General features: G+C 37.8%; 1 protein-coding gene across 3 annotated transcripts in view; it reads left to right on the top strand.

Annotated features, from left to right (window-relative positions):
• LOC149172301 (uncharacterized) overlaps positions 1–17521 on the top strand; it is a 341920-nt gene that overhangs the window by 258069 nt on the left and 66330 nt on the right. For 2 of the 3 annotated variants that reach the window (XR_016259628.1, XM_089427687.1), the window contains exon 3: positions 5544–5624. The exons of the other annotated variant lie outside the window; for it this stretch is intronic. Coding sequence is in view for 1 of the 2 variants with exons in the window: in XM_089427687.1 (XP_089283813.1) it covers positions 5544–5624 (81 nt within the window). In the remaining variant the exon portion in view is untranslated. The remainder of the gene's footprint in view (positions 1–5543; positions 5625–17521) is intronic. 3 annotated transcript variants of the gene reach the window in all.

The raw sequence follows: 17521 nt of genomic DNA on the forward strand, positions 1-17521 counted from the left end.
AGGTGAAATTTAGAAAAATTACATGGGCTTGGAGATAATTAATTCCTCTATGTTTCTAGCCCCAATGGCACCTCTCAAGGCTAGAACACTTATCCAAGCTACAATTTTTAACACTCACCTCCCTTGGAATTTGCACCAAGCCCTAGCTTGGGTTCTTGGTCTTAAAGGGGCTGAATTAAGGCAAGAGAAAGAAAGAGAAAATTTGTGGACAAAAGTTTGATTTGATCACCAACAAGGAAGATTAGTGCCTAGTCCTAGGGTTAATAAGTCTACGTGTTCTTCTACTTGATTTGATCTTGCAAGGGAGTAAGGATATTTTGATGCCCTAATAGCAAAACCCTAACTATCACCTTTGTTAGGGATCAAAAATTTACTTGGGAGAGCTAACATGAGATAACTAAGGGGTTTGCCATTCACATATCATAATATGAGTAATGCATGCAATAATATGACCTAGCTTTGATTCAATTGATGTTCAACAAAATTAGTGCACAAAATTTATCCTAGATCTTCAATTCATTCCATACATTAGACATGAAATCAGAATTTTGCAATAAAAATGGTACTCACACGACAATATGCATGAAACGATCCAATTATTGATCCAAAGTAACTTCTCCAACGATAAGGAAAAATGCTTAAGACAAATTTCATTCTATAGATCACATCTTTCCCATTAGAAAAAGAGGCCAAAATATCCAAAGGAGGCCAAATTCACCAAGTGATGATGCTGAACAAAATGATCCTCTCATCTATTTATGTGAGGAACAATGTCTAATTAGCCTAAAAGCCCCTAAATCTCAAGTACAATTACAATGATGAATTGGGTTACAAGTCAAAAACTACCCAAAACATAAAACCAAGTGAAATGCCCACATGTGTGAGACGAAACACTAACGTCATCCATGCATTTAGCTCTATGTGGTATGCATTGAGGCTGAAGGGTGGCATGAAAGTTGTAGAAGCCTCTAAAAATCATGATGAAAGGTTTGGCCCTCTAATCTTTGACAAAATCCCTCTGTTGTCCCCAAAGTTTATCTTGGGGCACAAATGGTCATCTTCTGGGTGTCCAATAGGTCAAAATTCCCATATTTGGTCCAACGTTAAGGGCTTTCCAGGCACTACTAGCCCTCCCATGTCTCAGAAGGTCTAACATGAGCTCTACCTCCCTCATCTAGCCATCATCGGTTCTTGAGCACTTGATACTCCATTACATAAAAAAGGAACCCTTGCATATCCCAACCTTGATGAGCAATAAACTGACTCATCTTAAGGGGTAATAAAACTGTTACATCATAAAGAGAAAGCTCTAACCCTTGAGCTATAAGTGGTAATACAAAAAATAATTAAGAAGTAAAAGGCATACAAGAGAGGTGGAAGAATCAGGCCAAGTTGGTGACTCACGCATCCATGAATGCTCTTTCCTTACAACCATACACTCAGGATGTGGACACCCCCATCAACTAGTCCCTTTGACTGTGGCATTTGGCCATGAAGTCTTCTCCCCCCCATTACCACATTTATATACATTAACACCTACCAAATAAGGGGTGGACCAAGGAAATGTCACCCCCTCCTAAGGGTCGAAAGCACCTAATAGGGTTGACCATTAACCACCCTACCAAGGGAGAAACCACCCTTGCAAGGACTTGGCCTTGATATTGGAAGGTGATCTATGTTTGAAGTATTAATATGCCTTTAAGATTCAAGTTTGGTTCACTTAAATGCATTATTGGTCTTAGTCTCTAATGGATGGTTGCTTTCACTAGAATCCATGTTATTTTTGTAAGGTGGTTCACTGCAACCTAGGCCTTGAGGGAACCCACTCCACAGGTATCTAGGCCTTTTAGAGAAGTACATGGCCTAAGTAGATATAATGTTGATAGATCGCAACCTCCTGACAATATTAGCAGATGACACATGTCCTAGAGTACCTCTAGGATCCAGGACATTGGTCAACTTTAACCTTGCTTTGAGGATTCTTCATGATGACACCATTGGACCTAGTATGCCCCTAGGTTGGCCTTGACACAACTTGATTTAGAGCCCAGATGCAGATGTTCTCCCATTAAGAGACTAGGGAGGGCTTGTTGCACCATAGGAAGCCCTAATGCTGGAGTGAAGGAGACCGTATTTGATAGTTAGAGACCCATTAATATCACTTGATGGCATCTTCACTGCAGTTGGGACCCCAAAGGAGATATTGAGGTGGATTTGAGGGCCATCCCTCAAATTTTGGATCATCTAGGCATCTTCACACATTTTGACACCTCAACACACTTTGGCATGGCATTTTGAGCCCTAATTGGGCATGACATCAACATTTAGAGAGGCTATGGCTCACATGTGTGGGCTAGTTTGGTCTATTTTATCATTAGCTAATGGGTTGGCTTGTAACCCAAGGTCATTTAATGTCAAACTTGTTTTTAGGGGCTTCATTAGGCTAAATTAGGTGAGATAAACCTCATATAAAGAGGTTACTCACATTTCATTTTCATCATCACTTTGGATCAATTTCAACCCTCTTAGAGATTTCGGCCTAGTTGAAATTCACCTTGTATCTTGTGGAGATGTGATCTATTGAGGATTTTTGCTTATGGAGCTATTCTTTGGTATTGGAGATGTCATTTTGGAGCAATAAAGGATTGATTCATGCATTCTATCTTGTAAGTGTTCCTTGTATTTGATATATCTTTGTATTTTGTGGCTATTGCATGGAATGGTTAATTGTCTAGGGTTTCTATGTGCTAGTTATTGTTTGAAATTATTTTATGAAATGTTAGCAATAGTATTGTATGCATTATCCACTATAGAATTTGTATGACAATGCCATGAGTGAATCTTTAAACTAATTCTCCTCATTGACTTTGCTCTCTCACAAAAATGATAGCTAGGGTTTCATATTCCCTTACTCCTTGTTAGGGTTTAGTATTTTTCTCCTAAGTTAGGAATCCCATAGACTCCATCACCCAAGGTCAAGGCACTAGCCTTGGTCACATTGTTGATCACACCAAAATTTCACATTAAACTTCACATTTCCGACCTAGAACTTGAATTTTTGCCTCTTAGGAAAAGGTGCTAGCTTGGTTTAGAGCACCAAATTCAACTAGGGTTGACCACATTGCCTAGTGGAGGGATTCAACACTTGGTTGTGAGGTATTTGCCTCAAAATCAACCTCTTCCCGTGGTTAATTTCTCCATTTTAGGGTTGATGTCCTTTCCCCTAGCTAAGGCATAGTTTTCCCTAAGCTTCAACTTGAGGCTTGTTGAAGGCTTGACGTGCCATTGATTGATCAAATACATCTTTTTCATGCCTTTTCTTGGCCTTGTGACCCTAGATAAGCCTGTTGATCTTGGTCAATCATAAACCTTAGGTCACGTTGTGCCCTAACTGGGCATCTTGGAGAATGCACATTTTGTTAATTGTGCTAGCTAAGCCTTGTTCTCAAGAAGATAATCCCTCCTTGGTGTATTTTTTCACCTTTACCTATTGGATTAGATCTATCCTTTAGAAGACCTAATATAGGGAAGCCTCCCTTGTGGTGAAAGCCCACTAAAGAGTAGGAGGTGGTGGATGTGGTGGCAATGGGCCACACCCCATAGTGTTGTCACTTAGTCTACTTGTGTTGTGAGGCCCTCTCACAAGACCTGCGATACTTTGAGGTAACACACCCACGACAATTCTCCTTCATCAATTAATCTTAGGAAAATTAGGGTTTCAACCCACAAAGAAATTACAAGGAAATATGCATTTACTGGAACTTGTAACTCATCCCCACTAGAAGAATTCAACCCTAGGAATTTTTCCCTATTGAAAATTAGCCCTTGAAGAAATTCGACCCAGAGATTTTCATCCCACCTCTCATCGAAAATTTGACACTGTCTTCCTCTCGAATAGCCTTTGCGCCTTAGGAACTTCGGCTCTGGCAAATCATCCTCTCCAACAATTTGACCTTCTCGCTTCAACAATTCGACCCTGCAATTTCCACTAATTTTGCCTCCTAGAAATGCTTTTGAATCCACATGCACTTTTCCTCCTCTGCGCTACAGTCTAGCTGAGCCTCTTGCTCTAGAGAAAATTTCGTTTTCAACTTGTATGTCTTCACCTCTCATGTAGGCTTATTTTATAATCTTCATCAAGCCAAAATCCCTAAGCTTAATCTCCTTTCTAGAAAATCTAGGAGATCAATGGTTGAGATCATTTCTAAATCACTTAAATAATTTAATTATTTATCTTTAGAAATTGACTTAATAGTCCACAATAATTAATTGACTTTAATATTGTACTTTTCCTAAGTTAGACTTAGGAAAGAAGACATAAATCACTTACTCCAAGCAAGCACCTAAAGAGGCCATAAATCATATTCTACATGCTAAGACACCAAGCCTATGCAGAAGACCTTCCGAAGCTACCAAAAGCTTCAACAAAACATTGCATTAACCTTTCAGTAGCTAACCTATCCTTAAATTATTGATGGCAAATTATACATAGAAATCATCAAACATGTTATGTACATACTACATATGTTCATCAAACATTTCATCTTAATGGATAAAGAATAAAACTAATCCGGTACAATTAAAAAATAACCTCACACTAAATGCAAACCGATTTATTCACTTTTCAATTCTCATTAATCATAAATATATCAAAAAATATCTCAGCTGTCACATATACTTTGAGGGTTAGACTTTATAGACCAGGTAAATTACAAAAATAGAATGGTTGGAACAAGTCACAAACAAATTTAATTCCAGTACTTTTCTTCTCTACTGCAATTAGTTCTCGCAGTGCTTTTATGTTCTGCAACCATTTGTTCACAATCCTTTATCTTCTGTAGCCTCCCTTGTGGTACTTTATTTGTTCGTCAAACCATCCTTGTGGCATCTTATAACTTGCCATGTTTCTGAAACAAATTTGATTCCAACACTTTTCTTCTCTACTGCAAATAGTCCTTGCAGTGTTTTTGTGTTCTGCAACCATTTTTTCACGATCTTTTATCTTCTGCGGCCTAACTTTGTGGTACTTTATGTGTTCCTCAATCCCTTTTTGTGGCATTTTATACTTTGCAACCCTACCTTGCTTTGCTTTCCCTAAAGCCACAACTTATTGCAGCACTGATGTTTGTGGATCCTTTTTGGAATGCAACATAACTTTGTGGCCCTTTTCCATTCCACTATATCTTTTACCTTGCAATTCTCTAGTAGATTGGAGCTTCTAGGAATAGAAATTAAAGCAATGGAAAACATTATTGTTCTATTTTATAGATATGGAATGATCTAACTGTTATACAGTTTGGACTCATTTTGGTCACATATTGACCTTTTCTGGTCATGATTTGACCAATTTTAAGCATATAAGGGTCCAAATGGTTTAATAGTTAGATTACTCCTATAGAGATTATAGCAGACTTCATAGCAATGGACTTTGCATGAAACAATTTTTTTCTTTGACCTCTGTTCATTTTGCGTCTAATTTATTGTCATCTACTAACATGTTTTACTTGAATTTCAGTAGAATGATTTCTTTCTTTTATCTGTAGGATCCATTAAGATCGTTTATTGGCCGGGAGAAGTACAAGAGACCTTCTTGGATGAAAGGGGCTTTAGATGGACCTTCTGTGGTAAGTCGTAATTTGTTTCTGTATTCCTAACAGCTTAAGCTTTGCATTTTTACAGTATGATGGTGAAAGTTTTGGCCTGCTGATTTAAAGACCAAGTAAAATAAGATTCTGAGCCCTTCAAAATAGATTCCTATAAGAACCCTTAATTTTTCTATCATCGTTTCTATTGATAAACAATTTAGATGAATTCAATATACAAACCAATTTTAGGACAGGATACAGAATGTTGTTGAGGGGATTTATTGTCTAGATTAATTTGAATGTTTTTAGCATCTATTCTTTTCTTTTTGCTTTAACTTGAATAACTTTGTAATATGCCAAGATCATGTACGATTTGAGTCATATTTTTCATTTCTCTTCTCCAACAACAAATCTGTTGCGTATGGTTTAGTTACGAGGTTAGAAAGTTGGTTTTGGCTTCTGTTGTCTTTGCAAACTTGAAATGATATCTTATGCTTCATAGGACACCATTCTCTCTCACTTTATGTTGGGTATGAGTCAATTCTTCGTTGATTTTTTTTCCTTTTAAAAATTATTGTTTGTTAAATGTTTTAATATTATTATGTTTGAGAAATGTTGCATATATTAATTCATAAAACAAATAAGTATATATATATATATATATATATATATATATATATATATATATATAAACTCATAATTAAATAATAACTTACATTTAATGAAGGGACATATTACCCCTTATGTCAGCAAGGGTACATACATTTTTCAATTTACATTATCACCATTGTAAGCCCAGAGTCACAAGTCAAAAGCCTTGTGAAAACCATGTGAATCTTTAAATTTAGATATCCTAGGCCTTGTGATGGTCAACCATGGCTTGTCCTCTTGGGATATGTCCTAGGTCCTTTTGTCTTGTATAGGTTAGGGGATTTGGATGGATTTCATGGGGACTAATGGTTTAGGGGAGCCTTGGTTATGTAGAGGTGTTCGTCGGTGTATGGGCTAGGTCAGCTTACCTCAGGGTGCACCTATCTCTTACTGCATGGTTATGTGTTTCATTGAGTTTGTATGTTTCCTTGGCCTTAGTGCATTGTTCCTCAGATAGTTTTCAACATGGTAGTCTCATAAATTCAACAATTCACATTTCTCGAGGTAGTTCACGTTTCTTGATGCATGTGGTTTCGAAAGTAAAAAAGTCAACTTGGTCTCAAAATGCTTAGAATGAAGAGAAGATGACATGTTGCGTTGAAATTTTTCCAAATAGTGAAGGCATTGTGCAGAAGTAGGTGGTCAAAGTTTGTATAGTGGCACATTAGGGTTTTAGGTGGCAAAACAGTTGCAAAACTTAACAATTTTTTGCATGCCTTACATCAGAAGAGGTCTACAAAATTAGAGGAACAAAACCTAGATTGTAGATGCACGGGATCCTCCAGGGCATTGGAGATCCCTCTTTTAGGCATGATGATGTGGCAACACGGGGCATTCTTGAATTTCTAGCCAGTGGGGCTAGTGGCATATGAAATCAAGGCAAAAGCTCAGCTAATGGTAAAAAATAAGGGAAATTACCCAAGGGTGTTGAAGATCCAAGCAAAGGTGTCATAGTCAGCTTATTACTAGTGTAGCCATTGGAGGTCAAAAGTAGCAATTTCAAGGTCAAGAGGTGAATGTTACGGGCCAAAGGAACCATTTGTTAGCTTTTCGACACAAAAATAGTCGTTGAAAAGTCAAGAAAGCACTCCAAGGACCAAATCAAATTTCAAGAGGACGGATTCAAGTGGGTTATGGACGAAGTCGAATCTCCATCATTGCAAGTTGAGCCTTAAGCTAGTCATTCGAGATGAAAATTGAGCATCCAAGGTCCACCATTTCATCACATAGTTTTAAAAATCAGTCAAGTTGAACCTTCAATTAGCCAAGCCAACCAATTAGACCCTCCTGCTTGCTAAATGGAGCAAAAAATCTGATCCAAGGATCGGTTAGGTACCAAATTGGATGGTTTGGTACGTAATTGGTCCAAACCAGTTGCGTCTGTAAAATACTGGCGTAGTTAGGTTAACGCGTGGCTCAGTGAGGAGATGGGACCTGCAGGTAGTTTTGGAGGTGGTTTTTTTGCAAATCATGGGCAAGTTCCCTCCTAATTATGCTCCTTCAAGCTTATAAAAGCATGTCTAAACTCCTATTTGCCTTACATATATGATTTCTAGTGTTTGTGAGCATATGAGAGATTGGATAGTTCCACAACAACATTGAATTTTGGAGCAACAACAAGAAGTTTGGAGGTTCTTTTTCATCTTGGAGTTGGTTTGGAGATATCTAGTTGAGTTGGCATCTTTGGGAGGAGGCTTTAGCAGTGGTTTTTCATTCTCAGTTATGATTTCTCTTTTGAAAATTTCCAAATTTAATTGTTGTCCCAGTTTTGAAGTTTTCCCCCCTATTCCAAGTAAAAAACAATCCCTTTTTGTAGGCTAAATATGTCTATTTTTTGGTTTTGAAATTTATCATAGGTTTTGCATTTTACTTAGATGCATTTTTATTTTCTATTTGGATATCTCTTTCCATTCAAATATGATATTTCACCATCCACAATGACACCAAAATCCAAAGATGCTATATGGGTTAATTGCGATGCTATTGATGGAAAAATGTTGTGCAAATATTGCAAGCGCCCAATGGCAAGAAGGGGCCATCTATAGGTTGAAGCAACACTTGGCCAATATAAGATGTTAGTTTGTGTAGCTTGGACAAGTGTAGTTTGGATCAACTCTTTGGTCGCTGATGATGGATGGAGTAACTATCCGAAATGTTGGACGGATCGAAGATCCATTACACAATTCTCTTCCAGAAATATCTGACAATATGAAAAATTGTGAAAGCCTCCAATCACTTATAAGTGTTCTAGTCTCAAGTGGTGTTAATGAGGCTAGGAACACAAATGGATTAATTATTTCCATGCCCAACTTATTTTAGAAAGTGAAAATGTCTTAATTAGATTTATTAACTAGTTTTAATTATTTTCCTAAGTCTAACTTACGAAAATGGGTTAATTAATCGGTGTTAATTGAGACAAGTCGATTTCTCTCTTGTGACTTCTAGAAAAGTGACTTGATGAGGTCAAGATGATCTTAGCCATCGATTGTGATTAGATTGTGGCAGTTGATTGCAAAACTAGAGATTAAAAGAGGAAATCGATGGGCATCTTGGAGACACAATTTAAGTGAGCAAAGGCACAATGATAGTGTGGGTTGACACCAGCAAAGGGTTCAGTAGTGATTGAGATTGATTTGATAAAGAGAATTTCTTCATATTGATTTCCAATTTCTTAGTGACAGAGAGGGATCAAATTATTCTGCAAAGGTTGAATTTTTCTTGTTGGTGCAAATTGACAGAGAAAGGCTGATTTGCCAGTGAGAGGCCAAATTTGCTAGAGAGATCGATTTTCATGAGAGAAGTTGAATTTTCAAGTAAAGATCGATTTTCTAGTGGAGGTTGAATTATTTTGACAGGTGGTGTGAGTTTCCAATGGAGGCCAAGTTGTTCTCCAGGGCCACACATGTGGGATGATTCAGGGCCGTACAGGAGGGCCAAATTGATTATGAGGGGTCGAATAGCTTCCAGGAGGTCAAATTAGCTTGCAAAAGTGAAGGACAAAATTTTCTAGTGCTTTTCCAGTCTATGGCAAACCATTTATCTAAATTTTCAATTATAGATTTGCTGAAGAATAATAAAACCCTTATTTGCAGAACTAGTTTTCCCTACCTTGATATTAAGTACCACTTCATTTGTGATCTGGTGCAGAAGGGAGCAGTGAGGCTCCAATATATTCGCACTGATGAGAAAACAACTGACATTCTCACAAATCCTCTGTCTCGGGTGAAGTTTGTATGCTTCAGAGCCAAGCTTGGACTTGTGGGGAACCCCTCTATCAGTGAGGAGTATTGGTGTGACATCAATAGGGGCATGGCTTGGACCATTGGTGACAATAAGAGTGTGGCCCAGACTGTTGATGGGTGGACAACAGGGGCATGGCTCAGACTGTTAGTGACAACAGGAGCATAGCCTGTACTGTTGATGAGATAGCATGAGGGACGAACATTCTAGAGAGAATGGTCCTTGAGGCCCAAACACTCATGGAGTGGGTGCCTCTTCAGCATCATGGCCTAGAGTAAGGCCTTTGGATTTGGGACATGGGTTTCCCTAGGGTTTGACCATGAGTGATGGCAACCCTGAACTAGTTGGAGTACCATGAGGTGAGGTGCCCATTGGATCATGGTGACTAGTTGAGTGAGTACCATTGGTTAGGAGAGCTAACTTGGGTTGTGGTACCTATTAATGATGTTGATATAGGTCAAGGGTGTTGACCTAGATGATGATGCTATCGATGAATTGTACCTTTTCTTAGAGAGATCATGTATATAGAGAACATTTGGATAGTTATTATGAATACCTCCCTAGCTAAGATGGAGTGTTGAATTTTTAAGGTATGGTTGGTCTTCATAATCTTCATTTGTACTTGTAATGATGAAAAATAAATTGTATTTGTAAAAGAAAAATATTTAATGTTTTTTATATTCAAAAGAAATTTTGTAAGGCATGTTCTTCATGACCTTATCAAAGCAGGTAAAATTGAAAATTTGAAATTTGTATTTTCCTCCTGTCACCGCTCAAACTAGCAGGGGGCATAAAGAGGATTCATAAAGGGGACAACTACTAGGCCAAGGGAAACAATGGAGCTTAGCCCACTGTCACCTCAGCTAAGACTCCCTACTGTTTACAAACTTTCACCAATGGTAGGAGACTTGGTATATGGAAGTCACTTATGAAGGATGAATCAACAAATGGATGTGAAGTGACCCCGATGATCCTTTTCCTAGAAGGGGGTGTTGTCGCACAGATTGTCACAACAACGCTCAGATCAGGGGCTGTCACCTGATCCCCGATCTCTCCGTTTAAGCTTGTCTCCCGCAGTTAAGGGGGGTAGACCCTATGGGATAATGAATGACCAACTGTGGACCAGTTGGGTTGGGAGACATGAGGGGAAATAAGCACTTAATTGATTTTATTAAATTAATAGACCAGTGACTTATGAAATAAATGATTAAATGATTATTTATCAAATGCTGCAGAAATATGAACTCATTAACAATCATTTACCATCAAATAACTCAATCAAAGATTAATTTTTATCAAATGTGAGATAATCAATAAACTCTCAATGGCTTAACAATATTCCAACGATTAAAATTTCGAAAGATTAAATGCTTTAAATAACCATGTAATTTTAAATGCGAACCAGAGATCACATTCATGTAGCTAATCTTCAAGTGAACATTTAAGCATGTTTAACCACATAAAGAAATATTAATCCCACATCAAAATTTTAGCCTCAGCAGGAAAGATATATCGCAAACATGAGGAAGCCTTGAGCCAAGACTGTAACTGGTAAAAATTTTCAAAATATTTATTTATTTATTTATTTTTATTTTTTAATATTTTCAAATAAAATAAAACTGAGCTAACTAAAGACTAAATAAATGAATCTTCAAATCTAAAATAATACTAAAATCTAAACTAAATTAAAAGAAACTTTTTTATTTATTTTTTGTAAAATTAAATCTAAAATCTAAATAAAACCTAACTTACATCTAATATATATATAACAAAATATGAATGCTAAATTGAACTAAATAAAACAAAAAGAAAAATTCCAAATCTTTATATATATATATATATATTTTTAAAACAAAACAAAACTAAATTAAAAATAAAAATTAAACTGCTCTCATCTAAATCTAATGTTAACTTCATAATATTTTAAACTAAACACAAAAAAGGGGGATCGAAATTTTTATATTTTTATGAAACTAAACAAAAATAAAACTTCATAAAAGGAAATACGCTATTAAAAAAAAATATCAAATGCGTTCTACTTATACCTACCCTAAGCCAAACAAAATGACCAAAATCGAACTTGAGTCAGAGATATGACTGCACTGGACAAAAATACGCAGACAGAGAAGCAATGATCTATGGCAACAAGGATGAAGGATGCAGATTAAGATGCAGATGGGTTTCACGCAGGGGAATGGGCAAGCGAGGGATGATGGTTTTCTTTGCAGCAGAAAATGCAGCACGCAGGTGGGCAGCGTGGGACATGCAGGCAGCATTTTGAGTTTTTTCTTGCTGCGTGAACACAATAAGAAACCCAACACTTGCTTGTTGTTTGCAGGTGTGCCTGTGCAGGTCAGCGGAAGAAAGGAAGAACGATGGCAGGCAGAGAACAAGGTTGCGGATGGAATGAACAAGACAATGGCAACAGGACAGAGGAGATGACTAAGCGTGAATATGTTGGAGCTTCGAACCAAGTCTGAGGAAGGAGCAGCCAACAGTTTGCATGGAAGTGACTGCGGTTTAGACAAAGAGGGTTGAAGGGAGCAAGCGCAGCGGATGAGTAAGTAGCAGGATGCCACGTACAGGAGCAGAGAAGGCGTAAATGGCAGCTGGACAGTAAAGGATGAGGCCGCTGGATTTTTCTGTGTAATTGGAGACAGCGGGCAGCGTTGAGTGTTGTAACTGCAGAAACGTATCTAAGATAGAACGCAAATCTCCCTAAAAAATTCAAAATGCCCCTGTAACACAAAGAAACCCTGTGATATAGCAAGGGGCTGATCAAACCCTTGGAAATCTTCAGAAAACCCTGCAACCTGTAATGGAAAGATAAACAGCCAGAGAATATATATATATATATATATATATATATATATAGATATATATATATATATATATATATATATATATATATATATATATATATATATATATATATATAGATATATATATAAACCAAAACCCTACAAACCAGCTACAATATTTACAGCTTTGTGACTCTACAACAGCCAGATTTGTCAGTAACCCTCAATAATATTTTCAGAATATCAGATTTACTATGAGATACTTCAGAAATCTCTCATGCAATTCAAAAAATAAACTTTAAATGTCAGACCCAGAATCGAAACTGGCTGGGCTCTACAAGAAAATGCTTTGCGGGAGTTGGCTGGTTCAGCCAAGAACTTCCCCAAACGCCCACTGATTTTCTCAATAAGGGTTTCCTGCACAACTCTCTTCAACCATCAATAAAGAGGGAAAAAACTGTATTAAATTCCAAATGCAATGGAGATACCTGCCATTATTTCAGAAATTTTATTACCAATCAAACCCTATTAAGTGAACAAGATACCTGTGTTCAACAATACTCTACATCAAGCTATTACTAATGGCTGAAAATAAAATTATGCAGAAAATAAAACAACTCACAGCACTTCAGGAGAGTAACACTAGCAAGATTTCAACCCCAAAGTCTTTCTTTATTTGCACCAGAAAAAGTTTACAAGAGAGCTTTCTTCAACACAAGACTCACAGATCGAATCCCCTCAAATGACCCCTAGCACCCTATTTAAAGGAAAAATTCCCAATGGCTAGTTCGAGTGATCCATGTCAAAATGATCTCGACCGTCGATGAGGATCAAGATATCTTTTAATCTCATCCGTCAAATTTTTAAATGCATTTTAATATATTAAAAAATTGAAATTCTGCATTTATTTACTCAAAAATTTGACTTATTATTATTTTATTATTTTTTAAATTTTTATTTTATTTTATTTTTTTATTTAATTATTTTTTAAATTTTTAAATTTTATTATTATTTTTATTTATTTATTTTTAATTTTTTAGATTTTTTTAATTTTTTAATTTTTAATTTTTAAATTATTTATATCTTTTATTTTTTTATTTTTTCAATTTTTTAATTTTTATTTTTAAATGGATCCTCGAACTTAGCCTTTGGAAAAATCACCTAGGACCTAGGACTTAGGACTTATGAGGGGATTAAAACATTTTCTAACCCTCAAGACACTTTACATCATGACTTTTACAATTTTGCATCTTAAGGGGGACAACCCATTTGACATAGACCCTCATAGACCACATAGTTCTGCGACAAAACTATAATCTAGCAGATCAACACACTAGGATTCCCCTAAGATTTTAATGAAAAAATTCATGCCGGCTTTGGGGTTAGGCTGAAGGAAAACTCTGCCGATCATGGATCGGTGAGACAAAAAACCTTCCGGAACGTAGATTATCACTAAAACATTAGGTCCACCTAGGCAATTTACATACATGACTCAACTCTGCTAAGATTATTTACAATTCACACATGCAGACTGGGTTTACAACATAATATGATCAAGTCGACGATGACTGTTGAATGGCATGGACACGTCAATCAAGTGCTATCCCTTTTGCGAAAAAAGGGGCTGTACTGCTGTGGGAAGTTGACAGGTAGTGGTCAACAGTTTGCTTTCTCTTCAAGTACAAAGATTTCTAGGATACAGAGGGGAGGATTTGAGGGATAGGTTAAAGGAATATGCCTTGTAAAGGAGTTTCCCAATCCTAAAATCCTTATTGAACTTGGCTTCCTGAATGGTTCTTGAAGAATTGACCTTTCAAGGGTATGGGATCACACGGGCCAAGTGGACCTAGCCTAGGTTAAGGGGAGAGAATCTAGCAACCAATGATGTTCTTAACCCAAACAAGGAAGGGGAAAGGATTAAAGCAATACTTTCCAATTAAAAGTGTCAAATTGATCCTATGAGGTGCTATCCTAGGGAATACGAGGGCAAAGTTTGATCTCAAAGCTAGGGTTTGGGTTATCTCAAAACTCCATCGTCAAAGTGGCTTCAAAATTGGGGGAGACCTTGAGGACAAACCAATGCAGTAGAGGCTAGGATATCAAACTTTTTCTTTGGCTATTTTCCTGGGAAAGTGATGCCCTAGGTGACCCAACTTGGCTAGACCTAGAAGAGAAAGGGAAAGGTCAAGAAGAAACGTTATTTGAGTGATCACCTATTGGCGGACCAATGCCTAATCCCTTGGGGAAACCAGAGTCTAGGAGAATGATGATAAAGGAACTCGTATTTTGGTCAAGGAGGCCTTAAGACTACTTCGCTTGGCCTTTAGGGCAAGAATAAGAGACCTCAAAGCTTTTATAGTTCGCTTGGCAAAAAGAGATGGCTTATCAAGATAAATTCATCGGCAGAATTATCCTTAGGAGATTTCATTCATATACATGGCCTAAACATTGAGAGATGCTATATAGAAACAATAATTCCACAATTTTGCAATTATGTAATGCAACAATTAGCTCTAGTATAGCGAATATCCCATTCAATGCATATGACAAAAGTAAAACAAGAATAACATTAAATGTGTGTACTTACATGTAATAGAACATATCCAAACAAAAACAATTTGACAATAAAGAAGCTCCAAGATAAAATATTCCAATCCAAACATCAAAATTCATCCATGCTCTAATTCATCATCCTAGAAAAAGTGTCAAATTCTCCAAAGAGAAGAATGATCCAATCCAAAATGATGATCCAAATGAATTCATGTCTCTCCTACTTATACACTCATTAGGAGTTTGAATTACCTAATTTGAGCCTACACTAGCCCATCAACTAAAATAATGTGAAAATAACTATTTGTTGGTGACAAGCCCACCAAACTAGCTCACAAATAAAATAATAAGCCTCCCAAGAGGTCGAATAATCAATAATGCATGTCGTTGGGCTCTCTAAGAGGCCTGATGAAGTCCATAAGTGCCAAAATGATGAGTTGGACTTCCAAAAGTAATGGACAACGCACTGGCCCCTTGTTCTCCACATAATAAACCTGTGGTGCTCCTAATGGCTGTGAGGGCACACAAGTGACCTCATGGGTCTCCAAGTAAGTCGAAGATGCTTGTAGACCATCTGTAAGGGCTCAGATGATGGTGTAGGTGATGCCACATCATCCTACAAGTCTTGGGTCAGCTGCCAAGTGCATGGTACATCTGTGGGGTTGGTTGGGCAAAGGTGAACTAGGTGCAACTTCCTTATCCAATAGGTGAATCTTGAACAATCTCTAAACATTTCTAGGGATCCATGGAGTGTTGTCTACTGCTGTGGAGACCCATGGCTCTCAACACACACCCTACATGTGCCAATGTAGTCATTTGGAGGGTTAGGACCCTGTATAGGAAGACCAAACCCAAGATGGAGACCTCCTACAATCCTGCATAATATCCATGGACCATAGGTGGGGATTTCATAATGGCCTGCCCTTCTATAGTGGGCTTTGGCATGTGCTAATGTCTCCAAACTCCAAATGGGATTAACCAAGTATCCCATTACGTGGTTTCTACTTTTAAAAGGGATAATATGTCCAAGGTACATCCTTTAAAAGGTGGTGGCATGTGATAAAGAGGTGAATGAAGTAGGGAATGAGAAGGGGCAACCCTGGGCCACATGCTGGGTTATAAAGGTAGCTATTAGTAGGAAAGCCCACACTTGGGTATATAATGTATGGGAGGGAGAAATCGTGGTACATGAGGTGCCCCGACCTTGATTTTTCCGCCGTTCTTTATATGCCTTTTACCTTTTTATGATTTTTCTTCAATTAACTGCTTGGGGCTCAAGGGTTAAGAGCATGATGAGTGAGATATAATAGTGGACACCCCCTTTTAAGGTAGGGAAGTTTATTTCCCACCAAGGGTTGGGATAATCATGGGTTCCTATATGATGAAGAAGGCTCATAGAACTTGTAGGAACCAGGGTGATGGCCATGATGATGGGATAGAGCTCATGTATTGGCTTTTGCCCATGTGCTAAATGTGTTTGTCCTGACCATCTTTTGCATTTTGTGGTACATTTTCCTATTGAATGTGGCCAATTATGCTTTCGCTTTTCTTTTTAGTTGCGTCTACCTCTGGGGCATCATTCGGGGCCTCACCCAAGGTGTTGGCAGGGGAAGGGGAGAGCTAGCCCTATGTGGACCCAGTGGAGAAATGTGGACCCAGGTGGGAGAAATGATGAATGGGGTTATAATGAGTGGAAAGGGGGTAATATATGTGGATGAGGAAATGAGACCACACAACCAAAATCAAGGTTTCCCATGAAATACCATCCCTAAAGCCAAATGGTTAGTAAAAGAGATCCCACGGGACTAGAATCCAAAGTTAATATCCAGAAGGGGTTTAGGGGACAAGAACACAGACCTAGCCCGTTGTTTCCACTGAATGCCCCCATTAATCCATGCCCAAAAGTGTCTATGATAAGCAAACTGCAATACTCAATTACTAAATGACAAGGCATACCTTTAAGTTTGGGAGGTCCACCTTCAAACATTCGATCATGACAGATGGGTGAGGGCCAACATGGCTGGCTTAGTTGCAGAAAAATGGCACAACGAGCTAGTTGGTAGCTGCAAGGGGCTCCTGGCTATCGATTGAGGACCATCTTGGAGAAAATATTTCTCCTAGGGATATCACCCACAAAATGGTGGGTAACATCTGGCTCCAACTAGAACATGATCTCTCAAAGAAGTGGACGAAGCTACTCAAACGGGAGGTCACAAGAACTCCAACAATCTCTTGGTTACTGCAAACCTGTTACCTGCACATATCAACGATTGAACCCACGGGGAAACATGTTTTTCACGGTGTCTTATGATCACCCATGCTTAGTGTTAGGCCGTAAAATCAACAGAAAAATAAAATATGTAAATTTTAATTTAAATGCATCTAATCTACCACGAGAAATATCATATGAGGTTAGTTCTAATGCAAAATCAACATGCGATGCATCCTACTCTAACATGCATACCATATAATGTCAAGTGCTAGGTATAATTATAGACCCAATGCAACCAACATGTCAATTGATCAATACAAGAATGCATGCTTCCGTGATTATTTTTGCAATGGACCTGGGAATACAAATGGGAAAAATGATATGAGGGGTTGAGAGGGAGGGAGGGAGGTGGGAAAAGAAGAGACCCGCATGCCATAGAAAGGAACCCAGGAAGAAGGAAAAGACACCAGTCGAGAAGATTG

Source organism: Pinus tabuliformis, chromosome 4_2, assembly GCF_031772625.1.
Source record: "Pinus tabuliformis cultivar Carrire ecotype Pingquan chromosome 4_2, CPIR1, whole genome shotgun sequence".
NCBI classification, from domain to species: domain Eukaryota; kingdom Viridiplantae; phylum Streptophyta; class Pinopsida; order Pinales; family Pinaceae; genus Pinus; species Pinus tabuliformis.